General features: G+C 41.1%; 1 protein-coding gene across 4 annotated transcripts in view; it reads right to left on the minus strand.

The window, feature by feature from the left end:
• Positions 1 to 894: 894 nt before the first annotated feature.
• The window catches only part of DICER1 (dicer 1, ribonuclease III), a 70198-nt gene continuing 44373 nt past the window's right edge, over positions 895 to 26719 (minus strand). For all 4 annotated transcript variants that reach the window (XM_023628332.2, XM_023628333.2, XM_023628334.2 and 1 more), the window contains 16 exons: positions 26152 to 26284; positions 25294 to 25369; positions 24509 to 24648; positions 22613 to 22792; positions 22169 to 22382; positions 21813 to 21966; positions 20696 to 20878; positions 20309 to 20414; positions 19694 to 19869; positions 17897 to 18680; positions 14437 to 14592; positions 10497 to 11379; positions 8577 to 8845; positions 5906 to 6068; positions 5739 to 5814; positions 895 to 5382 (listed from right to left, as the gene is read on the minus strand). In XM_023628332.2, coding sequence (XP_023484100.2) covers positions 5217 to 5382; positions 5739 to 5814; positions 5906 to 6068; positions 8577 to 8845; positions 10497 to 11379; positions 14437 to 14592; positions 17897 to 18680; positions 19694 to 19869; positions 20309 to 20414; positions 20696 to 20878; positions 21813 to 21966; positions 22169 to 22382; positions 22613 to 22792; positions 24509 to 24648; positions 25294 to 25369; positions 26152 to 26284 — 3859 coding nt within the window. In that variant the 3' untranslated portion in view covers positions 895 to 5216. The remainder of the gene's footprint in view (positions 5383 to 5738; positions 5815 to 5905; positions 6069 to 8576; positions 8846 to 10496; positions 11380 to 14436; positions 14593 to 17896; positions 18681 to 19693; positions 19870 to 20308; positions 20415 to 20695; positions 20879 to 21812; positions 21967 to 22168; positions 22383 to 22612; positions 22793 to 24508; positions 24649 to 25293; positions 25370 to 26151; positions 26285 to 26719) is intronic.

Raw genomic sequence — 26719 nt, forward strand, 5'->3', positions numbered from 1 at the left:
GCCCGCTGTGAGCCAGCATCCGCCACGCCATCTAAAACACGCATGATGCCTGTGGATCTGCAAAAAGAAACAAGTTTCACCTTCACCTGGATTCTTTGCACGTACACGTCGCTCTGCAAACTGATGGGCTTGGCCTGGCCGTGTCCTCTCCCGCTGACCACGGGAGGGAGGGTCACGGCGGCAGGAACAAGCTGGGGCACAGAGGTTTGGCCTCAACTCTCCAGTGAATTCTGGGCAGTAACACCAACACACACCAGCACGCAGCGCTTAGCCAAATTCCTTGGGATTAAAATACATACACTTTTTTCTCCTTTTGTTTAGAGAATCAGAAGGAGGGAAATGGAAGGGATTAATTTAAACTCTTACAAAGGAAAACTAAAACTTTTCCTCGTTTTAAGAAACTTATTCTCAACCGTCTTATTCCTACAGGCAAGTCATTCCTAGTAGCACTTAGTTTACTGAGTTACAAAAAGGCTGGGTCAAGGCTTGAAATAATAGAACTCTCTCTTAACCGACAGTTTTGGAAGTGTGTCCTAAAAACTTGGAAGCTGAACATTCTGTCCACTTGACTTCAGAATAACCAAATTCACTTAAGGAATGTGTCAAATGTGTCATAAATAATCCAGGACCTGGAACACATCAGTCAATGTGGCAGAATTTCAGAAAAACACACTGATATTATTTAAATCTTGCAAAGAAAGACAACTGTTACTACGTAACTCTATCGGTAGATGTGAAGCAGAACGTGGCAAAGAAGATTTTATCGTATTAAAACATGCATTTTTATATGACCATGGAATTAAAACATTTTAAAGATCATTTCTGCTACAATAATTTAAACGTTATGACCCATTTGAACTGAACCAAAATGAGAAAAGATGAAAGGACACAAAGTGAACAGACCATAACTTTATTGAAGATTTACTTGGCTACAATTAATACAAAAAAACGACTAAAGGTAATGGTGACGCATAAGGTGCAGGCTGCCAATTTCTGCAGCGTGATTACTGAATGAATGAATGACACCATGTTCCTGACAAACAGCTGCAGCATGTGATGGCAAATACTTTATTGTCAATCAAATCATGTGTGTTAGTTTTACTTGATTTGAGTCATTTTCCTTCATTCTATTTACAGCAGAAAAGCCAGTAATTGTACTACCTGTCCACCTTTGCATTTCTGCTACGTACCCTGCTGCTGCGTTCTGAGCGCATCTACGAAATTTAAATTGTCTGTGGTGGATGCCCAAATAAAAACGGACAAGGGAAAAAACAATTAACGATTAAAATATATTTACAAGTTAGTTCCAAAAGATCATTTTCACTGCTAGCGGAAAACACAACAGTCTCGATGCAAATTCCCTAGGTATTGCTACTGGCGTCTCCCAACAACTTTTAAAATCATTTTAATATTCTTGGTCTTAAACATATCTTAAAAACTTTTCATGTACAATATAAAATAAAGAAATTTATTTGGAAATAATTAAATTCCTAAAAAGTAATCAGTGGTTGAAAAAATATACCTATTTAAATGTAATTAAAATAACCGCATGGTAACAAACGTGACAGGAGTTTCTCTTCTGCAGGTGACACTAACTAGGAAGGACTCTCACACGATTTCGGATGCAGTGGAAATAAAGACATCAAGGTCTCAGTTCGGTGGCTGAAATTTTGTGTGAAAGGATTAGACAGCCCAACAGAGCAGGAGATCAAGTTTTAAATCAACCAGGCCTTCGGACTGGCCTGTGGCGGGTCTGCACCTCGATCGTCTCTGCTCTCTGCAGGCACCGTCTGATTCCAGGTAACGACTGCAAGAGCTGGCTGCTGCGTGAGTAACTGCATTTATGAACTGAACCAGCTGAACCAAGGCAGCCGCAAGTCCTTGCTATCTAGGCAGGCTCATCTGAATCTTTCCGAGGGGAGGCTATCATTAAGAAAGTAAAAATATTAGTATCTTAAAATATAATTACAGGAGTGTTAGAGGTCATTCTAAATTTAATCACTTCACATAATGTAAAAAAAAGAAAAAAGAAAAAAGAAAAAACTGTAACAAACATTTTTCCAACATAATTAAGAGTTCAGTTAACAAATCTTTGTCATACTTTCACAAACAGTAAAAATGCCACAGACAAAAATGACCTATTTAACTTGTGCAAGTATATGACACATTGCAGGCATTATAATTATCTTTTTCAAATTCGGTAAATCAAAACAGCAGCGAGGCCAAACCACATTTTTCCTCTCAGTTAAGCATATTTTCCTTGAAATGAGGTAAAGCGCGGTACCAAGGGCCATGTTTATCTGTGCTACACGGACAGAATGGGGGAAGAAAGCTATTACAAAACGCAGCATAGTTAGGACTGCTGAAAGTATATTATAAAGAAATTAAAAACATTTACAATGAAGGCTCGTGCCAATAACCTCCACACAATCATCGCAAGGAATTTCTGCAGTTGCTTTTTCAAGACACGCTTCTCCAGTCCGGTCCACGTGTGCTTGGGCACAATCACACCTCCCACTAGTACGGGTTTCCATATTACATTCGGTCGCACATTGCAATCACAGGAACAAAAGGGTGACACACACAGTTGGAAAGTGGGGCAACACAGACTGAGTTTTTCCTTAATTAATGGATGCAAAACATTTCAACAAGCTAAACTGGGGGAAACTTTACAGCATTAAAAATCAGCAGCACAAAAGCGTTCCTAACCATTTCGTATGTCTAACTCATAGTTTTTATTTTTTAACTAGTAACCAGGGGATCAGAGAATGCTTCAAAGCATGAGTCACAAATTAAGATCAGCTATTTTTCTCCAACCTAAAAAAAAAAAAAAGAAATAGCTAAAGTTTGCTGTTGATAAACATTTTGAATGGTAGCAGGAAATTTGAACCCCTGAGAATGTTATAACCTAATCATATCCAAGTCTGAACTTTTTAGTATTAACAAAAAATACTCTCCTTAAGGTTACAAAATATATTGAGGCATTTTTCTCCCAACGGGAATTGTAACTGTGAAACAATCTGATTTTGGTGCCAGGAGGCGAGCGAGTCCCTTAACACTGGGATGAGTGCATTAGATGCAATGCAAAGCTCTCAGCTCCTGGCATCAGGTAGTTTATAAATCATCACGAGATTTGTGACATAACTTCATCACAAATCACCCTCACGAGTAAAATTCACATCCAGCCTTACTTGCTAATTGTACACGTTTACAGTTCTGTAATTCAAGAATTGCTTGGTTTTAACTTGCCAGGAGACCTTACATTGAGGTTTTTTGAAAAAAAAAACAAATAGAAATCTAAGGTTCCAAATCAGAATTGAATATTTTTAAAAATGAGTCCACCTGAATTAATTTGCTCAGAAACCCATTTAATAATTTAGATCTCGACTTCAGTTTAAGATTGGAGACAGCAGACCATGTTGGAGAGGCTGCGCATCCCCTCGCTCAGGGTTCCTGAGGAGGCGGAGCTGACCGTTTTCTGTGTGCACACGTGCAGAGGTGTTTCCCTGGGGTGGGGGGTGCAGACAGAGCAAGAAGTACAGTATTCGACTGAAATTCGAAACATAAATGCAGCATTACATGAAGCATCGGGTTCAGAATGATGTGCTGGAAAATATTAGACACCTCTGCTCAGCTTTCTTAAACTTCAAGCATAATTAACGGGGCAAATTGCAGCACACCTCTACTGGTATGTTGGTGGGAGTGCAAGACTGACCCACAGCTTTTAAAAACGTAAATTAAGAGGTATTATAGTTACAGTGCAAAAAAAAAAAAATTAAAATTTCAAGCATATACATAAACATAGCACCAAACGGGGAAAACATGCATGCGAAAGAAAGGAAGAACTGAGGTATTTAAGTGAAGAGGGCCCTACGAGTCTAATTAAAGAAACTTAGGCAAATGCCTAAAAATGTCTTTTTTTCTCTTTTCCAAAGATGGAAATAATGAGCTAGTTTATCTAAATTAATGACCTAAATCACAGATGTATCAAAATTACGGCAGTTTGTTGCAGACATTAAACTTCCATGGCATAAACAGCACAGCTTTGGTAGGTGAAATATGCATGCAACATCGTGAAAAGTACAGTAAGAGATTTATGCGAGAAGACTAAGGGTCAAGGTGCTCTGTTTCGCTTCTTTAAATAAGTAACCAATCAATTATAAAATCTGCAGCATATTTTAGGTGTGATATGTCTAAAGTTTATTTTGTTAGAGCAACAGCCTACAGGGCAAAATTATTTGCCACAAACAATTTCCATCCGTGGAACAACCTAGCAGGAGGTTTTTAGTAAAATTGGGTATGTAGCCAAACACCATTTTTATTACAGTGTTTAAAAAAATCCATAGACTACATACTCTGGTTTTTAAAATGTCTTCAGTACACATATAACAGAAATCCTAATATAATCCTGTAATAAGTTAAGTTACAGCTAGACTAGAGAGTTGTAAATATTACGCTGTCTCAACATCTGATGCATAATAACATGAAGGGAATGTAAAATAGTTTGTTCCGAAAAGATCAGAAACTAAAGAATAGCCATGAGGGGTTTAATTTTAAGGCAAGAACCTTCTTTATGCAAGACTACATGGCATGAGAAAATTAAAATTTGATTCACCAACGTGCCAGCCAACGTTAATTACAATCTGTCCATTCTATTAAGTGCAATCGTGACCAGGAGACGTCATCTTACACGATATAACATGGAAAGAAAAGACAACACGGGCACACTCCTCCTCTCGAGAACCGCGTCACTCTACTGGGCTTGCCAGCCATGTGGGACGGCGACCACACAGATGGAGGCACGTCAGCACGGCGGCAGTTCCGGGACTGCGGGAGGGTAAGCTCCTTGGCCTCCTAACAGAACACTAAGAGCTAAGCTGACGGAAACCCAACTAAAAAACAAAAAACACAGAACAAAACTGTCGATAATTATTCTGACCACTCGCTAAACGTCATCATTAAAGCACTCTTGTGATTTAAACGGAGCAGAAGGAAAGAAGACAAGATTGTGTTTGCGCAAAAAACTAAAACTACAATTAGTTTCCAAAATTTTTATACACATGTTAAATGTTTTATTCTGTAACCTAGCTTGTTATCAAACAAACTTTAAATTCTGCCTTCAATTTATTCCACTCAGCATCAACTTTAAATCATCCCTTTCAATTTAAATATTTTCCACCTTAATTCTGCTTTTTTTTTTATTTTAAAAAGGGGTTTCAGCTGTTGGGAACCTGAGGTTGATTAGCTTTGAGGCTTCGTAGGGCTCTTCTTGCGGCTGCAGATTTGGCAATCCTGTAACTTCGGCCAACACCTTTAAACTTCCCCTTTCCCACTACTTCCACGGTGACTCTGACCTTGCCATCGTAAGTTCTCTCAGCCGGGCTGTAAAAAGGCCAAACAGCTTGAATGAGACGTCAGAAGTATTTATTATTATTGTCAGTCAGCGTTGAGTGTGCTCTCTCAGGCCGAGAGGCTCACGTACACGCCGACAGCACACAAAGGAAACGAGCATTACAACTTCTCGCACGGCCCTGACACACAGGGCTGCGGTTTCTCCTTTAATTCAGCGTACTCTACAAATAAAAAGGAGCAGTCAATCAGACTACAAATGGGAACTGCACAAGAGCATGCCCCAGGGGAAATATTTTTCAGAATCCTTAGTTTACGGCATCTCTGAGAACTTTTCACCCCTTGTTTTTAAGTAAGTTAACTTTTTTCCATGCACATTTTTTGCTTACCTAAATTTGGCAGTTTCTGGTTCCATTTCAAGCAATTCTCGCACAGGGGAACGGGGCACATTTGCAGAAAATTTTTCTGTAATCAAAATGAGAGAAAAATGTGAATAACCCCCTTGCAGTTGTTTTTAATTTTGCTTTTGCTTCTCTCGAAGGGGAGCCCGCAGTACCTATGAGTGGCCGCATCATAGGGTAGTACACCTGCCAAACCATCTCCAGGGACATCCCGCTATCCATGTAAATGGCACCAGCAAGCGACTCAAAAATATCCCCCATGGCCTTTGGAACTTCAATGTCCTCTTCCTTCTCTTCATCCTCCTCAGATCTCCTAAGCTATTACAGAGAGAAAAGGGACTCGTCAGCAAAAAGGCTGTTTTTAAAGGCAGTCCACAGAGCTGTGTCTCTTTTCTTGGACATGACTTTCATTATATCTTTAACAAGCATAACAATACCAAACATTTATGGCAGGCTACCACATTGTAACAGGTTCTTCACAAACATTATCTTAGCTGAAAAAGAAAAGTTTTTTCAAACTTCTCAAGAAAAAAATCCCCTCCCATTTGGTATTCTATACTCAGAAAAGGGAAAAAAAAATAACTTCTAAACAAAAACAAAAACTTTAACACAAAATTAGAAATAGATATGCACGTATGAAAAAACTTCTCAAATTCACCTATAATCAGAGAACTGCACATCAAAACAGTTCCGCCCCCTGGCGGTGTGGCGAGGATTAGGCAGCATCCTAATTAGAACTGCTGAAAAGGGGTACGCGGCTTTGGGGAGAAGTGGCCATTTTTGGGCAGGGAAATTCTATCTGGAAGATACGTTCCTCCAAGCTCCCTTTTTATTAAACCACTTAATAAACACACATTATAATGGAGTACTTGACACAAAGTAGGTACTCAAATTAATAGAATAAAAACTTACATATGTATCAAATGCTTTTTAAAAGTTCATAATTCTTTGATGCAGCAATTCCGTCTTGGCAAGTTTATCCTAAGGCGGTAACTGGATATGTAAGCATATTTACCATATCTGTGTTTACTAAAAGCCCTAACTAAAAACAACTTATACATCCAGCCACAAAGGACCGTTTAACTACATCACACTATAGCCGCATACCGACCAGCGTGCCCCTCCTGCAAATCAGACGCCAGTCAGTACACGGAGGGTCGTCCACAGTGCAGTAACGACAAGAACACGTTACAGCACACCATGCAGAACACAAGTCCACTCTATATTTTATGTACGTTTACATCTCTACACATTAGCAATAAAACATCACAAAATGATAATTTTGGCTATTTCTGAGGTGGCATATTTGCATAATTTAATTTTCTTTTTGCTTATGTGTATCTTCTGAAATAAACACAACCTGTGAAAGAGAAGGGGGGATAGTAATTTCTAAATGGACTATTTAGCCGCACGAAGTTCTAGGTAACACATTTATAATGCTGACTCCTGGAAAACAAGACACTTGTTGTTCACACACCATGGTTCTGAGGTACCAAGTTTAATTCTCTCCTTTTACACACAAGAAACTGAGGCCCAGACAAGTGGAGAGACTTGCTTAAGGTCAAATGGTAAGTCAGAAAAGCCAGACCAGGACATTTCCAATCAGGTTTTGTAACTTCCATACGTGTGTTTATATAAACAAAGGGAAGGAAAAGGATCAAAACTAAGAGAACCAGTATGTCCCACTGTCATCAAAAGACAACAAATTTAATTGTAGCTAACTCCTCAAATTCTAAGGTTAGGTATTTCTGAGGAATGGGCTAGGAATAATAATGAATGCACAGGAGGTGGTCCTCACTGCTCAGGTCATCCTCCTGGAGGAGGGCACAGGCCGGAGTGCAGAGGAGGAACGGCCTCCCCGGCTGCCCTCTGCGTGTCTTCTGTGCTGTTTACCATCTCTGACACTTGGCCTGTGGCCACACCTCAAAGTCTAGACTCTTCATCTCTCTCACAGAAAGTCAAGGAAATGTACTACTCCCCAACAACAGTTTGGTGCAATTAAAAAAAAGGAAGGAACAAATTAAAGAAAGACCAATTAAAACTGTTACCAGAGTTATAAATAAACTCCTTGAATCCTTATAAGAAATCTACAAAAACAGGACAAACAAACGAAGCAGAACGGGAAGCACGAGAAACGAGAGTGCTCTCCTGGGCACACAGGCATGCAGGTGGATGTCAGCGAAGGCTCAGAGGGGACTGGAAAGATCTCAGCAACATCCTTTCCTACAAAACTTCAGAAAAGTTCACAAACATATTAGAATTAGCTCCATCACCGAAGAACCTTTGGCTGAACTTACAGTAGAAGCGTCTCATTCCAATGGTTAAAAATTTAGAAGTTTGGTTTTTAAATGAGATTTTTCCATTTCAAGTAGGAGCAGAATATACATTTGTGATGCTTACCTGAGACCTTGGCAAATACTTCTGATCATTTTAAACCGAAAGGAAGACAGAAGGAAGTATGGTGAGCTTTCTCTAGGGTGAGAGCCACCTGGGGGCAGGGGCAATTTGCACTCCTTTGGCTCTAGGCCTAGACGCTGGAAGCCCGAATCACGGACGGGGCACGGGAAGATAGCGGAGAGCCCTGGCTGCTCTCTCCACTCGAAGGACCACACGCACCACAGTGTGGGCAGTCGAGCTTAAAAGGCCCACCTGAAGAGCGCGACCCAGTCACATCCTGAGAGAACGTCCAGCGTGCTGGGTACCATGGCCCCAGCCTCCAGCTGTCTCTCTGGACAGCTGTGCAGCCAGAACTCTGAAACTACTGGCCACCCCACTGGAGGGCTTATTTTAAACACGTAATTCAATGTGTTTTTAAACAGCACTAACCTCAGAATCCATTCCCTGCATCTCGTTCTTCTCAAGCTGGAACTGCACGAAGTCGTCGATGACGTGGAAGAGCTCAGGAGACACTGCCTTGAAGTACTTGTGGTAGTCGTACTTGACAGCCAACGACGCAAAGATGGTGTTGTTGACCAGAGCAGACCGCAGGTCGGTCAGCACCCCTGGGGAGTGCTGCCGGGGGTCTTCGTAAAGGTGCTTGGTGATGAGGTAGTCCAAAATCGCATCTCCCAGGAACTCTAAGCGCTGGTAACAATCTGAGGGAGGACCCCAAGTGGAGCCATTAAGCTTGGGCAAAAACATTTACGCAATTTCCACATAATAACTGATGGAAAGGTCTGGTCCCCAGACCCATTTTAGAGACTTGGGTTCATTTTCATATCTGTTCTTCAATGACAAAATCATTTTTCACATCATACTTAGTGAAGCCTCTGGAAATTAAATTTTAAGGTCAAATTAAGCACATTTCTGATACATAAATCGGGGTCATAAAATCCTTAAGTGGCCCAAAGACTAATGGTTGTTAAGAAAACAGCATTTCCCAGGAGATGTCATTATCACTGAACCCTTCCCTGTGGCCCGTGCTGGCCAGGCAGGTGCCGGGTGCTCCTCTCAAGTCTCCCTCACACGTCACCGCTTTGGCGAGGCCAGACCCCCACCACACGTCCTGCTCGCTGCACCGTGTGCTCCACCGCTGCACCTCGCCCCACCCACACTCTGGAATGCGCGTCACTGACACCGTGCCCCGCCACTCCCGGGTTACAGTGGCTACACAAGATGACAGTCAGTACAAGAGGACCCTTTTCTCAGCTCAAATTAGAAATGCTGAATTGGACATAAACCAAGAGACTGAGAAAGAAGAGCTGTGGAAGTGAGCAAAGACCTCAGGCAAAAGCGCCTGCTGTCAGAACGTGAGCGTTCTCGAGCTAACGCACACCTCCGCGCTCTCACAGGGACTGCCCTGGGGACAGACGGGGACAGAGGAAGTCACTAGTCCCAGCATCCCCAGGCGTCAAGACGAAGGGCTGAAACAGGCTCGAACCCAGGTCTCATTCCAGTGGAGCGCGGCGGGAACCACGCCTCACTTCTCCCCACAAAGAAAAGCAGGTTCAGTCTCACCTGAGTCTTTCTGATCCAGTGTCAAAGAATTTTTCACTGTTTGGTTTTACATTTTTCTGATCATCTTAGCCTGCACTATTTTTCTTATACAAACTTTACACTTTGCTTTGGCATCCTAGATTCAAGCACTGACTGCTCTGACAGAGAAGACACATCAGCCTGAGCTGTGTTGCACAAGCGGAAGCTGATCTGGGCTTTAGGCCTCCAGTCTCCTTTCTAACTGAATGTGTTGGGAGCCTATTAACCAAGGAGGAGAAGAACGGGAGCATGCACAGCAGACGACAGCAGAGCAAGTGCAACGACACCCTCAGGGAAGCAGTTTCTTTCAAGCTATTCATCTTTAGATTTAAAAAGACCTCAAGAGAGGGGCCTCTTTGTTCAGGAAGAACAATAAAAGGACATAGAAACACTTCCAGAATTCACGAATAAATCAAGAACCAAAAGCAGTGCTGAGAGGCATCAGAAAGACAGTAGGGCAGGATAAAGCGGGAAAAATAAAACAAAATACTTAGGCTCACCCTTCTCTAACGATGCAGCATATAAAGTGACATGTATGTAAGGACATGAGAGAGCTAGCCTCCCAGCTACCAGAGTGAAGGAGCAGTGCACGCTCCCAAAAAGAGGAGGAAAATCAAGGTGCTTTCATTTTTCTCTTGCTTCCTCCCCCGACCATGCAGCTTAAGCACTAACTCTGTACATGCATAGCTTTTTTTTTTTTAATAGGCCAAAATAATGCAATTCAGCAAGGTCTCATCTTCAGAGAATGCAGTTTGGTCTGGGGCTCCTTACCAGTAATGGTATTGTAGTGGTAGGAGGCGTGTGTGAAAGCCTGAAGAAGGTAAGCCTTATTCTTGAATCTGTAGTTGATTTTCTTTTCAAAATTTTCAAAACCCGATATAAGGTGATTCAGGGTTTTATCTGCGTCTGGATGGTCAAACATACACCTTGGTGGGATCTTCAGACAACCGTACTCCAAGTCTTTACAGACAGAAGAGCGAGAGCTGGCTGCAGAGGCCGCAGCCCAGCCCCCTGAAAGGTTCTTTTGTTGGCTGCTGAAATTCTCCCTAGGCGGGCACAGGCCCTTTTCCCGGTCAGTCCGTTTAATTACCGGGAGCACCTTCAGCCCCAAGGAGCAGAGGAAAAGCTGAGCAGCCCTCTCGCCACAGCTGGTTAAATAGCAGCCCAGCAGCGCTTCCACGCAGTCGGCTATGCTTTTGTCAGCAATGCACTGCTCGGTGTGCAAGTCGTAAGAAATGGACTGCTTCCCTGTGTCAACACCACAGTTTTCTTCTGACGGATTCCAGAACCCCACCACAAAGTCATCCTCTTCAACAGCTTTGCTAGGATCCAGATAGCACATTGCATCCCAAGAGCTATAGTCAAAATCCTCAAAATCGGATGAAAATGGCATACTACCTAAGGAGGATTTTTTGGGCATTTTCCATTCATATGCAGAATCAGTGGTTGAAAAAGGAGAAAGAGAAATTTTCTTGACAAAAGCTCCGGATCCCATTAACATGTTGTCTATGAACTTGATATGCTCCTGATCGTACTCCAGGAAATCGTCGTCATCGTCGGCGTCCTCCCTCGGAGCCCTCCAGAGCAGGTCCTCCTCCTCCTCCTCCTCCAAGCCCCGGTCCAGTCTGCCATTAGCCAACATGCAGTCTTTTGTCTGAAACCAGGGGGAATGGGGAAGCAGGGGAGACATAGCTGCTGTTTTTAAAAGGGTTTGAAACTCAATAAAAGCAAGGGTTATGGATAATTTCAAATGACAACCACAAATACTAAAAGGCAACTTTAAAATCACGGCCATTTGTTTTCAATTAACATAAAATAAGTTATTTAATCATATAAACAAAGGAAAACATGTTCTTTGAATGTTCATTTTCTAAGTTATAAAATGACCTTCAGCCAGCATGAAGCTTTAAGTTAAGGATTTTGTCCATGGATATAAAGTTAAAATTAATGTCCACGAGCCAAAACTGCAGCTAAGAATTCTAACTCGGCAGGGCACACAATGAAAGCACTCACGTGCCGATCAGAGAGAGCTTCAATTCTGCTGACGATGTTTTAAAATGTTTTCAAGATTTTCGAATTAATAAAATTAAATTCCAGATGTAGAAAAAGCATAATCTCTGCCATGAAGTAGGAGTAAAATATGAAAATTGATAAATATATTTTAAAAATCTTCATATATTAAAAATGTACAATAAGGTTTTATGATAAAGTTTTTCTGTCCCTATCTCCACTTCAAAGTACATTTGCTACAATGTGAAACTAAACTGCTTTGCTTGAAAACCAAAAGTGATCAGCGAACTAAGCCATGAACTTGGGAAAGCATGCTTTCCCTCCACTGAGCTACAGTAATCAGGGAAACAGATTAGAGCATGACTGACAAAAACACAAGAAAATTTAGACTAACATGAAACACAACAATCCAATTTCTGTCAGGAGATCTTTGCTAATTCCAATTTCTTTGGCAAAAGCTTATTTGTGAATGACAACCTTAATAACGGGCAAGGATTCAGTAATGATGTGACTTTTTTGCAATGCTAGAAAGATGCCAAATTTCTTGTGCACTAGCAACAACAAGGCTTCACCTTGGGGGGACGGCAGGAGGGTGGGCTTCACCCATCATCAATTTCCACAATGACCATTTTCCAGAGTATTCTGACAAAGAGGTTTTCAAACTTTTTGTCAAGCATTCTTTAAACACTGCAAGTATTTCACTTTAAGCCAGACTCAAAAGAGATACAGCATATTTGTTTGAAAAGAAATAAGAGCAGTGAGCCAAATCATGTATCAACAACTATATACTTTTACATTTTTTTATTAAAAAAAGTTTATAAAATTTTTTCAAGAGAAAGGAAAGAACACCAAAAGAAACTACAGCGGCAGGCCTCTAGGAACTGTTTCCTGTTAAAATCCTATACTTTTCTAAGGGACATGAGATATTTTTGACTACTGTGTGGTCCTTAAGAAAAAAAGGCCAAAACGCAATTTAAAAAAAATCAAAGTGAATAATTTTTTAATTAAAAAAAAATCCTTATATATCCTTAGAAAGGCGCTACTGTAAGCTAAACTTGGCAGAGCTCAAAAAACAAAGAAGTGGGTTTTACCACAAATAAGCTGTGTTCTTGGGTGAAGTTCTGTAATGCATCTGGGTTTCCATTTCTTTAGCTGCAAACTCATGGGATTCCACGCACTAGATGGTTTCCAAGAGCACTTCAAGCTCCTTTAAAGAAACGCCAGCATGAAGCTCTCGTTTCTCTTACAGTTCATGGCAGCTTCCCACCTGAGGCATGACTACTTTTGGCCTCCATGTGCAAAGGCTTCACTTACTCCTATCTGCTGAGGACGCAGGCGGGTACAACAGGAATGGAACATGCACATGCTTTCCAGCATCATGTAAGGACCTATTTCAATTTATTAAGTGAAAATATGAACAGTGTTTTTAATGTATTCAAAAGAACCAACGTGCCAGGTAATCTAAAATGTTAAGGAAAGTAAAATAAAAATTCTGTGTCATATCTTAAAAAAATTTCTTAAAATCAAAAGGACATGCCAATGTCAACTTTATGCTAAAAAGTTTTTTAAAAGAACCATTATACTATGAAACAGTATTTCCAAGACAGGGTAATCGTTACTGGGATATTTTTCACAGAAATACAATATTTTCTCTAAGTTCTCAAAATCTACACATTTTCCTCTAAGGCTCTACCTATTTCTACACTAATTAAAAAATACGTAATTTTTCTAACCCAACTTACATTAAAATATTCTCTTAATGCTTTCCAGACAAGTTTAATTTCTTTAATAAGTCAAATACTGCATGAGTTAAAAATATACTCAATAAATAGGTAAAAATCCAAACAGAGTCACAGAGCATGCTACGTGGAAATACTTAAGTCAGATATGTAGGAAATACACGTCAGAAAGGAGATGTGAAGAAAACGTGCATTTAGAAAATAGAACCTGTGAAAGGAGTGGCAGTGTCACTGCTGGCCTGCAGTAAAAATGAAGTATCAAGGAGCCAGTTTCTCATTAAGGCAACATGCATGCTGGAGAAGTGACACTGCCTGAGAGCCGGCCCTTCACCTGCAGACGTGCCAAGTCCTGCCCAGCCCACTGCCACGGGTCCCCTCCACCTCCGAGGCCCTCCGAGCTGCCCTCTGCTGGCCTTCGAGACAAGACAAAACGGAGCAGCTGTAGCCAATATCTGGAGTCTTCTTAAGTCAATGGCAAGATTTAAACTATTTCTAGAAAACTGCAAGCTTTATGTATGGTTTTTTTTGGTTTTGGGGTCACAAGAGAAATAGTCCTAATTGTGAAAACCCTGAGCTAGAAAAGCAAGATTTTACTGCAATTATTTCACGGAAGGGCTAGACAGCACAGTTCACTGGAAAGTCATTCACTGAACAGAGCGAAGCATCTGGGAGAAACTGTAATACGCAATATGGATGGGAAATGCTACGGGGTTGTGCTTTTTTTTTTTGGAGTCACGACATCAGATACTCTTCAGCTTCTGGAAAAGAAGATAACAGAAACTGCCCTCCATCAAAATTACAACACTGTTTCTAAATTCAATGAAAAGACAGTCAATTTAGAAGAACTAATATATCAAATATCTACTCTACTCTAAACATACCAGGGAAAAGAAACAAAAAATTAATAGAACAATTTCTCCCCCTCACCAAAAAATAAATCCTTCCAGTTACCAAAAACTTACCATTTCATCTTTTTCCCATTTATCTGTGTTACTTTTGTCTTGATTTACTACATAACCAGGAGGAAGCCAATTCACAGGGGGATCAAATATCGACACCACCATGCGGCTGGGCAGTCCCTTCTTTTTTCCAAGCCGATAGAGATTACAGTTGCTGACCTTTAGCAAAAAAAATTTATGAGACACTTATCCACAAATGATCACTGCAGGAATTCATACCAGGCATATTAACATATTCTCAGCTAAATGTCCTTCATAACTGGGCATCAGTTACAAGGATAGTATAGTTTTCCTACCTACTCACAATGGGAAATATTAAATTCCCATGTATTCCATATCCTTTAGTGTAGTTAGATGAATATTTCTGAATATAAAATGTAGATCAGAAAAAATTGATGTCTATAAATATGCAAATTCTTATAAAGTCAGAAGAACCAGTTCAAACAATTTCAAACTTTTAAAAGCACAACTTGATAATATAAATGCAAATTGCTAATTGGGGCTATCAGAAGAGAAAAGAATCCATATAAAAAGTCCAAGGTGTCACAATATTCCCAATGAAATAAAAGGGGAAAATGATCTAAAGTGAAAATTCACACTGAACAAAGCTAAAGTAATTTTATATTCCTAGAATCTAGGCCACAAATATGATTTCAATTGTAGCGTTTTCTCAAACACTATTCCTTTGTTTGGGATGGCATTTTAAGACATTTTTGTTCAACCATTTTAAAGTAGGGCAAAAGGCAGTAAGAGCAACTGCACGTTCATGCCCCTCGAGAAGACAGTTTTACCGCCTGCCCTCGGTCTGCTTTACCTCAGGCCTCCATCTTCTCCCTAATTTACTCCATCACTCCACGTCTTCTATCTTCACTCGGAAGCTAGGGTCTAGAACTATCCATCTCACTTTTCTTTCCTAAAAACTGGGTTCCTTTTGATTTAAGTACTTCTCGAGCCTTTTCCCCACATACTCGCTATCCCTGAATGAGCACCTGCCATGGGGGAGACACTACAGGCAGCCCCGAGAACACAGTCAGCCAGACGGAGGAGCAGGCCCTGCCAAGCACACGGCTGGGAGGGACAGGAGTCTACACAGGACCCTCACTGTGCGCTAACGTGCTCTCCCACCCGCCTGAAACCTAGCAGCTTAAGTCAATGCTAGTCTCCTTGCCCATGCTGAGAACAGGCCACAAATGCCAACAAGACGGTGAAATGCAACGGGGACTCGAAAGGGATGGAAATCACACTCTAAGTTAACAGGAATGGTCGGCAGGATGGAAAATGCAGAAAGAACTAAGGAGGAAGGACCCAGGTAAGGCACAAGGTGGGACAGGCAGAACTCAACAAGCAGAAACGGGGCGAGCATGCCAAGAAGGAGCACAGCGAGGGTGTGGGCCTGAGTTCGCAGACGCACAGCGAGGCGCTTAACTTGGTCAGGGGACGAGCGCATCTGGGTGTGAGCACAACCAAAGGGCCTTCCACACCAGGCTGAGCGAGTGATACAGCTTTCTGCGGGCAAGGAGGAGGCAAAGCTTTCCGGGCAAACGGATGAATTTTCAAAATATCAACAATTTATTTCTTACCTAACAAAGAATACTGTTACTTTATACTCATTTTTAGCCTCTGATATTTTCTTCCTGCAACCAGCCCTTAGAAATCCCATTTGTTCTCAGAGCTTCCATTATCACACTTATGAAGAACACTCCCCCAAACCGTATCTAAGCCCTAAATTTTCAATTATCTGAACACTTCACTTGAAAATCCGTGAGGTCTAAAAACCCTAAGCCTGACTTCCCTCATTTCTGTCTACCTCACCAACTGCACCGTCACCACCCCAGCTTCCTGGTTCATATGGCTGTCATTACTGCATCACCAGTGCCTCTGCCTCCCACCCAGACTGGAGGCAGAGAGAAGGGTATGGACTCCAGCCTCAGACACACTCCGGAGCAGCCCAGACTAGCTAGATGACCTTATACAAGCTAATGAAACTCTCCAGGCCAGTGTTCTCACCTGCAACGGGGACATGATCGCTACCCCTCAGGGGCTCGCGGTGAAGATAAGTGAGAGGAGGTCTGTAAAAGGCTCAGTGCAGTGCCTGGGCTACAGAGTAGCACCAGACGTAGGTCAGTGTGATGGTGAAGAGCCAGACTGTCTGGGCTCTGCCACGCGCTTGCCATGTGACCTTGGGCAAGTTAACCTCTCCTGCCTCAGTATCCTCATCTACAAAATGAGGATAATAAAAGCATACGCAATTATAAATAAAAGGATACGGAAATATAATGAGAATTAAATTAGGTAATTAATATACATACAGTGACAATAGTAGCATCTGGCTAGGCTAAACACTGTGAGTGTTAGCTAAAATCCTTATTTCCTGTGAAATCTCACTCCCCTCAGTCTTTCCTCACCCCCAGAACTCCAGGTCCATTCCATTCTCTGCAGAAGCTTACACTCAAAGCCCAACCAATGGCTCAGCTTGGTTTGGTTTGGCTTTCCAACTTGCACTGCACTCTGCTACCAGAGTGAGTTAAAACCACCACTTCACTGATGGCCCCTTATGTAAAAACCCTTCAAGAGGGCTACAACTTCCCAGCCTAGCCCTGAAGATCTTCCTCCAGACAGCTTCCACCCACCCGCCTTTGTAAGTCTTCTCAGGTCCTTCCATACTTCTGACCGCCACAGTTTAGCAGAGGGGCTCTGCCATGTGTTCATTGTTTCCACACTGTGAACGCACCTCCTCCATCAACATCTTCCCTGATCACAAGTGACATTCCTTCCTGCTGAGTGCTTAGCACAATTAGCAGCTTTGTAAACTACTTGTGCTGCCTTGTGACACCTCTTATCTTCATTTAAATATTTTACCTTCATCACTTTTCCTCCTTAAATCTTAAATGCACACTAAGCTTAAGATCCCGCCCTTCCTTTGGGCTGTCAAGCACTGCTCACTCAGAATTCTGGCAGGAGTCACTCTCCTTCACTGGAGAGTCCCTGAGCTGGGGAAGGTGCTGCTCCCTCCCCTCTCTGCTCTCCAAACCCTTGAAGATGAGCTCCCCTAGGAAAGACTTGCATCTTAGCCATGCTTGTATGCCTTGTATGCCAAGACAGCATCCTCCTGAGTACCTAAAGTAAAACACAAGTTCCTTGAACACTCTTTCTTTCCATCAGCCTCAGGATCTAGGAGACGCACACGCTCTCACAAATTCAGTCTCATTTGAACTGAATTTCTACCAATAAATAAGGCACAAACAGATCAGCAAAGCCCCAAACCCAGAGTGCTTCATCAGCGAAAAACAGATTCATGCCCGCGCCTGGGCAGAAATGCCACCGGCTGCGTCTGCACGCGTCCGTGCGGCAATCCCTGAGGTGAAGGCTTCCCTTCTTTCTGAAATTACCCAATGCTTCAAACCGCTTGGATGCACACTGAGGAACCACTGTAACTTCTCAAAATAAAAGGATTCTCTCTCACCTTTTTGCTTCTCATGTATGAAAGGCGGCCTTCGTGAGCGTCAGGATAAGTGCAAAATAGATAGGTGGTGATGGCATGCTTCAAAAAGGAGTCTCCAAGCATTTCCAGCCGCTCCAGGTTAAACCCATCGCTAGCATTTGAAAGGGTCAGAGCCTGAAGAATAAGTCCTGGATTTGGGCCCAGAGTCCTCGAGGAGTACCCAGGAGAAGGACTCTGCTCAGAATCCGCCCTGGCCTTGAGCGCTTTCACAGCTTCTGCAGTACCAGGCGTCGCGGCCGTCGGGGGACTTCCATCTGAGGTAGATGTGTTAGCATTTCCATCAAGGTATTTATTACTCAGTAGAGTACATTCATCGCTGGGCTTGGGCTGGTTCTCGTAATTGTATAAACTCTGAATGGGAGATGAGGTAGTTGGTTGTACAGGTATTTCCTGCTTGTAGTCATTCAGCTGATTTCCTTGGCAAAAGTCTCTGTTAGCTAAATCGTAACTGCCGTTGGCAAGATTTCCATTGTAAGAAAGACCATTAACTGCCGCCAGATCTGCTGAAACTTCAGTTGGGAGCTCACCGGGCGGCCGGCTGAGCAGCGTCCTGCAGCTCACAGACATTTGGTCACGGTGTTCTGGAGAGGGGGCTCTATTAGCACCTGGATGTGCAGCATGTTCAGGGACTACAATTGTGCTGTGCTTACAGTAACTATCGTTTTCAGCTGAAGAGGAGTTAGCAGTTGAGATGAAAGATTTGCTGTCGATAGATTTTTTCCACCCAAAGTCTAAGTTAGGGTATCTGCAAAGACATTTTTATAACCTTTCATCAGATCCTTGAACAGGGCTCGGCTTAGAGCAAGAGCAATTTGAATAAAACATATAAAGATCCCTATAAATATACTATTTTAGAAGGCAAACCTTTCCAAGGCAGAAATCGACATTACAGGAACTCTGCACGACATCAATTACAAAGGGAGAAACGATTGGCCGCACTGCTTTAACCCTCCGCCCTAGAGCACGTGGTGGGGGCGACCATGGAGTCTGGGATCACCCTGCAGGACCTGGGGCCACAGGCTGCGTGGGCTACAATCCCAGGCCCTCCAGTTAAGTAGCTGGGTAACTTCTGGCAATGTCCATAATCTCTCTGTGCCTTAGCTTCCGCACTCGGAAGAGGGGTTAACAACAATTCCTACTGCACAGGATTGTCCCGATGGGTCAATGATCTAATACGGGCCACAGCTTTTAAACCCGTGTTTGACACTGTAGTAAGTACTCAATAAATGCAGCTGTGATTTTACCATTCTAAGGTTCCTCAATCCTCAGAACCATCTTGGTCTTGCCAACTGGATAACCAAAATTAATTTGAGTGGTTAAACCAACAACTTCCTTAGAACGCAGAGACTTCACCAGTGGGAAGAAAACGAGGGAGACAAAGAACATATTGAGGCAACTGCCTTTTAATACACATTTGATTTTATAAAAGAGAAAGCAGCCTTAAAATGTCGGCAGAGTAACAAAGAACTGCTCCCACATCCACTTCACGTGCCATCAAACTGATGGAGGAACAATGACTTGTCACCTTAGATCTCATCTCCCTCTGTAACTTTACGAGAACATAGGACTCAAAGATGCAACGTACAGATTTCCACTTCAAGAGTCAAACGATGCCTTCATTTCATGTGTTAGGCACCCACGTGATCTTCCTAACCTTTCAAGAATGGTTTTACATGAAATTAAAATTTGAACCTAGTTCAGTTCTTCTGAGAATAGGGTTTAATGACCCGTTTCCTCTGGCTGAGAGCACAGGCGTACCTAAAATCCACGGGGAGCGATCGGACTCCCACGCCAGCATCGCTGGCCGTCTGGGCTCGGAGCTCCTCTGCGGTCAGAAGGCAGTGAAGGCGATAGAGAATGCTGGGGAGACAAACCGCTTTTCTCCACAGTGACGCTGGAATTGGATGGATAGCACAGAGTTCTGGAACCAGGATCTGAGCAAGGAAACATGGGGAGAGAGAAATATAACGCAAACACACAGAAGAATAAAAAATAAAGTTTAAGCCCAATTTCACTCATAAAGGCGAAAATCATAAATGCTAGCAAAATCTTCTTTTTAAAAATATTCTATTTTTATTATTTTTTATTTTTTTATTTTACTTACAAATAATCCTTTAAGGAAAATGGGGTTTATCCTAGGACTTATAAGGATGATTTCATGATATAATTGTATCAATGGACCAAGTATAAAAGCCAAACCTCTCCAACTCACCAAAAAGGCATTCAAAGATTGGTCAACACAGAATGCTAATTAAAATAAAGCAAAACCTAAAGGTTGGGCAACTTCAAAAAAATTCACTCAGTTTACTTGATAATATAAATTCAAGTTTATCTCTAAAAATATTAAGTTTGCTAGTAACAATAACTCATTACCTGTTTATTCTGCAGACTTTCCCATTTGGCTTTCCTCTTCTCAGCACTGCTTAAAGGAAGAGCTTTCCCTTTCTGATTCAGATGGCGAGGTGTCAAAAGATTAAGTCTATAGATAGAATGTCAAAATAATTTTATCAGACAGACAGAAACAAGTACACTCTCACAGTGGTCCTACCACCTCAGTGTGCCCACAAATCACCAACTGTAGACCCTGGGGCACACTCTGGGCAACTGTGTTTGCAAAGGATCTCCCGATCTTGTTGGGGGCGGGGGGGGGGGGGGGGCAGCGCTGACACAGGGCAGGACAGCAAACCTCTACACGTGCCTACTGACTGCTGGAAACAATGCCTCAAGTGAAACCAAAGCACCATTTCTGAAACGCCTCACCTTGAAGATGTGTGGTCCACATCCAGCAGCGGCTGGTTGAGGTTGGTCAGGTCAAGGTTATACTTTGTTTTATAATACTCTGCAAAAGTTTCATACTCAGGGGAAGGAAATTTACTCAGTGGGGTAAGATCAGTGTACACATCAGCTACATAAAATCGGTGAGGCTGATCAAAATTGCGATATCTAAAAAAGAAAAACAATCAGTGACTTTTTGGTTTAAATCAACTACTCTCAAAACACAACTGTTTTTAATATGGAAATGCAAATTATGATTTTAAAGTAGGAGTTCACAAGGTTAAAAATAAATAACATTGATGAAAACCTGGATTCCAAACAACATGTCAAGTGGATCTGAGACGAGAACTATATTTATATCAAGTAAAAGACTGACTCCATTCTACCTTCTTCGCTATTAACCTTCTAAATATCTATAGGTTGATAACACATGAAAGCTAAATGGCCCCTTGAAATATCTCTTCATTTCATCAATAACAGTACAGAAAACTTTCAATATCCACACTGAGTAAATACTTTGTAGATTACTAAAGCTAAACATGAAAGACACTTGCCACATAAACTGCACCATTTATGACATTGATAGTTTGACGACAGCTAACATTTAAAAATATGGCTTTCAGGTGCAAAAAGACAATAAAAAAAAGGAAAGAAAAGCTGAATTACAGTTGTACTCTAATTCCTTGACAAGTGTCTATATTTAATCTTATTGCTCAAAAACTTCATCTCCTAAATTTTTACAAAATAAGGAAAAAAGCATTCTGACTTACTATTTTCATTGCACTTAATAACATTTATTTCTTATAAAAATTTTAAGAAATTATTATTCATGATCAAACTCTACAGACTTTAGGGATTAAAGGAAGAAAGCAACAGCATTCAGATTATCTGACCTTCACAGAGTAAAATCCCCACCCCCACAGTGTTTTCAGGTTTCATTTTTTAAGGAAATAAACTGGAGAAGACACGTCCACGGTAAGGAGAGGCCTCAAGTTGCTACAGTAACATCCACGGAGAAGTCACAGTCCACTCCGTCCCCAGGAACAAGTGAGTCTTCTGAAACAAAGATCGCCAGCACTCTGCTTTCCATTTGAACACCTACCTTGGAATGATAACTGCGTCCTGGTAATCTTCTAATTTAAAAACAAAGGGTGTTTCCTTTGAATACTTTGTACTGGGAATGCCTATGCGAGCTTCAGATTTCTCAATATCTTCCATGAATTTAAAGTCAATGTCCAAAGTGCTGGAGTCATTAACTTCGGGAAGAAAAAGACTCTTTAGCTTGGTAAAATATAATAATACAGATAAGATTCTTACTTAAGCTGTATATTCATACATGTGTCTAATTCAGAGTTATCAAAGTAAGAGATTTCTGTAGTACAGACAAGCTAGCTGTCAAGCACAACTTTCATTTCTTAGCTAGCGAAAGTGGCGGCTCTAGAGCCAGGCGCTTCTTACCAACATTGAGAGGTAGAACGCAGTATGCTGAGTCAGCGTCTGCGGGTTTAAACTCTAGTGCAGGTTTTTCAAGCCGAAGAATATGCGAGAATATATACTGGTGAAGTCTTGTAATTAACTCAAGCATTTGCAGAGACAACGTGAAACCAGACTTCTTCAACTCAATGGATATGGTAACCTCTCCAGAGCGGGTGTACACAGGAAAGTGCGGAATCTTAACAAAAAGAAAAATAAAGCACCCCTCAAGGTTAACAGGCATTTTATCCCATTACAAATAGTTAACTTCAAAGAGGAATGATGCTTTCTATCAGGAAATAGAAAAGATACCTCAATTCATAAAAATTAATCATACCGAGGTAACAAAAGGCTGTTACTCTTAAGAAGTTTTTCCTTTTTTAAAAAAAACAAGATATTTTTAACATAAAAACATTAAGAAGTGTCCACCTGAGGTATGGGTTTGGCTGTCAGTATTCCAAAGCATCTTGTGGTGTCCTCAGGGGGATAGAGCTTCCGCCTTCTGAAGTTGAGTTCATCAGGTAGAGGTGTGGTCAGAACCATTCCTATCACGTACAGGTAACAGGGCTGGTCCGGTTTGGGATAGCTATCCCGCAGACATTCTGGAATCTAGAAGTAGAAAGAAAAATTAAGCATCAAGCTCAAACATAATCAGCTCTTTTCCAGATGTTGGCAAGAAAACAAATATATTCCTGGCTTTACTAAAAGCTGATGAGAAAAAGCTAAGAAAATACCCAAAGCATGAGACCTCCCAATTGCTTAGCCCCACTGGAGAGTCAGCATTTCTCAGGTCTGAGCTGCAAGGTGGCCCCAGGTACCTACCTTATAATGTACTGCTGACTATATAGCTAATACCAAAATTACATAAAACAAACATTGTAGGATCTTTTAAAAAAAATACTATTCATTTGATCTATTCCTGTTAACTAGAAAATTCTTTTCTTCCTTGGGTTTTTTAGTGTAGAATGTGAGAAAATAAAGGTAGGCAAATTTTTTAAAACCCCATATAGTCCTATCACTTGAAGATAACCTTTATTAACATTTTGTTATACTGCATCATCTCCCAGACTTTTTCCTACACAGAAATGTATATAAATGTTTACATATACGTATCTTTCATTACAAACGGAATCACACAACAAAGACTGTCAAAACCTGATTTTTATCTCTGGTTACTACAATGAGAATCTCTTTCAGGGTCAATACAAATCAATATCATCATTTTTAATGGCTATCTCATTATACAAATAAACCATAATTTAATTAATCTGCGATTGTTTCTAAACTTTCAATATTCATACAACCCTACCCAACATTCTTGCAGTTTCTGAGGCTCAATGACATAAATGATCACGTCCGTAGTTAAAAGGCACAGAAATACTGGCCATCATTAATGAGTATCAAATAATACAGAACGCATCATTAGACAGGATGCAAGGCAGTACTATGCTTCCTTATTATTAGTGACAATGTCTGTCACATGAAACTAGGCCGTGATCTCTGGGGTAAATGTTAGAGCAAGAAAACTGAGAGAAACAAACATTTCAGGAAAATGAGTAACATTCATGAGTTTTGAAAAATTGACATGATTTTGAATCTTGAATACTTAGCTAAGTACAAATTTTTTAAAAGTAAAAACTCAGTAAAATTGCAAAAATAAAACAGAACGACACACTTAGTCTAAGATGAAAGTACACACCAAAATTTTGCTTTTGTTTGGGGTTCTTATGAGGCAACAAGATTAACAAATATTTTAAAAGTAAGTACTTCAGCCAGTGTGGCTACAGCAGAAGTCACACTTGAAGATGCTTCAGTGCACGCATCCTGCTGGCCGCCATGTACCACGCTGGACGCAACACACTGGAACCACTGATTTCGACCCCAGGAGCCACACCCCACCTCCTGACAGGCACCTGCGCTTGCCCACCAGTGCAGCCCGCAGCTTCAACCACCATCTTTTCACTTGCCTATTTCTTCATTAAAACCCTCCTCTGTTTTAGCCACAAACATAAATAAAGCAATAATCTTACCTAACACAAGTGAAAGAAACAAGAAATGTCTCTTTAAACGAAATAAACTCATTCTGGATAGAATCTGACAGACGAGTCCAAGAATCTTCTTGAGAAGAAAAACAAAAGCAATGTCTGAAGTGGGAAGGGCACAGAGTGCGCTACGAAAGCAAAGGGGCTGACCGGGGGAAGCTGTGAAGGGGACATGAGCTGAGAGCCAGAGTCAGCCATGTGACAAGGGTTTGGGAAGCCAAGAACAGGAACTTACTAAAAGTCAGAAAGGCTAGATTTTTATTCAGTTCTAAACAGTACTAACCGCTTTTGGGTAGCACTGTCTTCGTTTTGTTGAACCTGGTCTTCCTGGAACACTGGTCTCTTCTTCATCATGCAAATCAAGCTCTTCTTCATATTTAACAGTCTCTTTCCCAACTGGCATCAAATGGTCGTCCAGTTCACCTAAGAAATTTAAAGAGAATTAACATGACAATCCAGATTTTGCCTCTCTAATTAATTAGTAAATAATCCAGAACAGCACTGTGTTAGGAAGTGACTGGAAGAAAAATGACAACCAAAGCACCTTTGCTTTTCATGATAAAAAGTAACCAGACATGATACCTCAGGCAAAGTCTATTTGGGCACTCACACATTCGGAGTGAGTAGGACCACACATTCTGTTGTACAACTGAAAACTAAAAACATCTAAACAGGAAAACAGCACATATTATCACTTTATATAAGCCATGGAATTTAAAAAAAAATGGATTCATTTGTATACTAATATAGACTAATGTGAGAGAATGATACATTAAAACACAAATGTTCATGATTCAACAGTACAAGAAAGCTTCATGTATTTAAAGAGGTCAGCAAAGGGAGCAAATAAATGACGCTCATCTGCTGTTCACTGTGGAAAACAGAGCTCCGCCCCATGACCAGGTCTTCAGGGTACACGGTGCTCACACCCAAGTCACCAAACCACACCACAGGCAACGGGTCACAGCTCTGCAAAATCCTCAGGGACCTATAAAGTCCTGGATACGCTTTTGTGTAACAGTGCTTTTAAATTTATTTTTTATTTCATGTGCTTTCAAACACTCTTACCAATTTTGTGCAGTTTTTCACAGCAAATGAGAGCTACAACTCTTTCAGCCAGTCGTATACAGCTCATGGGTGGACCCTGAAAGTAACAAAAAACATTTCCATTGTACACGCATGCAGCTATGCTATCATTAACACAGAAAACAGCTATGAAACCTCTGGCCCAATATCTTTAATAGCTGAAATTTACCAGAGCAAAGTTCTTTATTTTGAAAAGTTTTGGCAAGTCTAAAAAAATCCTAATCTCCATATTTGAAACAGCCATCTTTAAAAATCTTATCCAGTAAAACCTAAATGAGTTTATAACTGAGATTTGACAATTTTGATGAATTTAAATTTCAATAAGACTTTAATGTACCTTATTTTCACGAATCTACAAATACGTACTAAAATAAAGACATATGAGATGTGACTAACACACATTAACAGTACTGAACAACCTTTCATGTGCAATAGAAATCAGTCATCTTGGAATATCTGGAAATCAGCATTGGGATCAAGGACAGCAGTTAGACAACGGCGGGTTTTTGAGTCAACAACAAAGAACCAGAGCCACCCAACTACATTTAATGAATTCTGTGTGGCTAGAAGTACGACGTCACAGTTAAATGATTCTGTCAGAGATGTTTACGTCAACAAGATCTTCGAGGAAATTTCAGAGGTCGCTGTGCCCAATTCTAAGAGTCTGTAGGTTATATAGGCTATTGCCGATTTGAACAGGTAGTTGACTAAAAGAGATTTATAAATCTACTTTTTAAAGTAGATTTAAAGCCAAATTTACCTGTGACTTGCATAGGCTTAGAGAAGCTGAAAAAAAAAATCCATTAATGACATAAAGATCATTTCTTTTTCTAAACTTACAACAATGGAGGCTCGAAGAGGCGAGTTAATTGGCAGATAAAGAGTTGAATAAAATGTACCATCAGGCAACTCTCGGGTTCTACATTTAGGAGCCAGATGAGTAAATGGATCACTTGGTAATCTAGCACAGTATCTGTGAAGAAAAAGAAATTCTGATGCTGACTCTACAACTGAGAAATAGATGAAAAAATCTGTATTGATATCCCCATCCTGAAGTCTGATTTTTTTTTCTTCCCCAAGGCCCGAGGACATAGTTGTATATTCCAGTAGGAAGTTCTTCTAGTTCTGTGTGAGCCGCCACCACATCATGGCTACTGACAAACAGGTGGTGTGGTTCCACGCCCAGGAACCAAGCCATGTTCACTGAAGCAGACTGTGCCAAACTTTAACCAGTGGGCCATCAGGGCTGGCTCACTGAAGTTTGATTTTTCATGTCCCTCTTCCCCTCTACGGGATTGGTATTTACACGTGGAGTCTGAGCTTCATTGTTTCAGACTTTCAATAAGTTGGAACAATGATGAAACTTTCTGCAATGGTGTTCTGTATCTGCACTTTCCAATACGGCAGC

Source organism: Equus caballus, chromosome 24, assembly GCF_041296265.1.
Source record: "Equus caballus isolate H_3958 breed thoroughbred chromosome 24, TB-T2T, whole genome shotgun sequence".
Taxonomy (NCBI): Eukaryota; Metazoa; Chordata; class Mammalia; order Perissodactyla; family Equidae; genus Equus; species Equus caballus.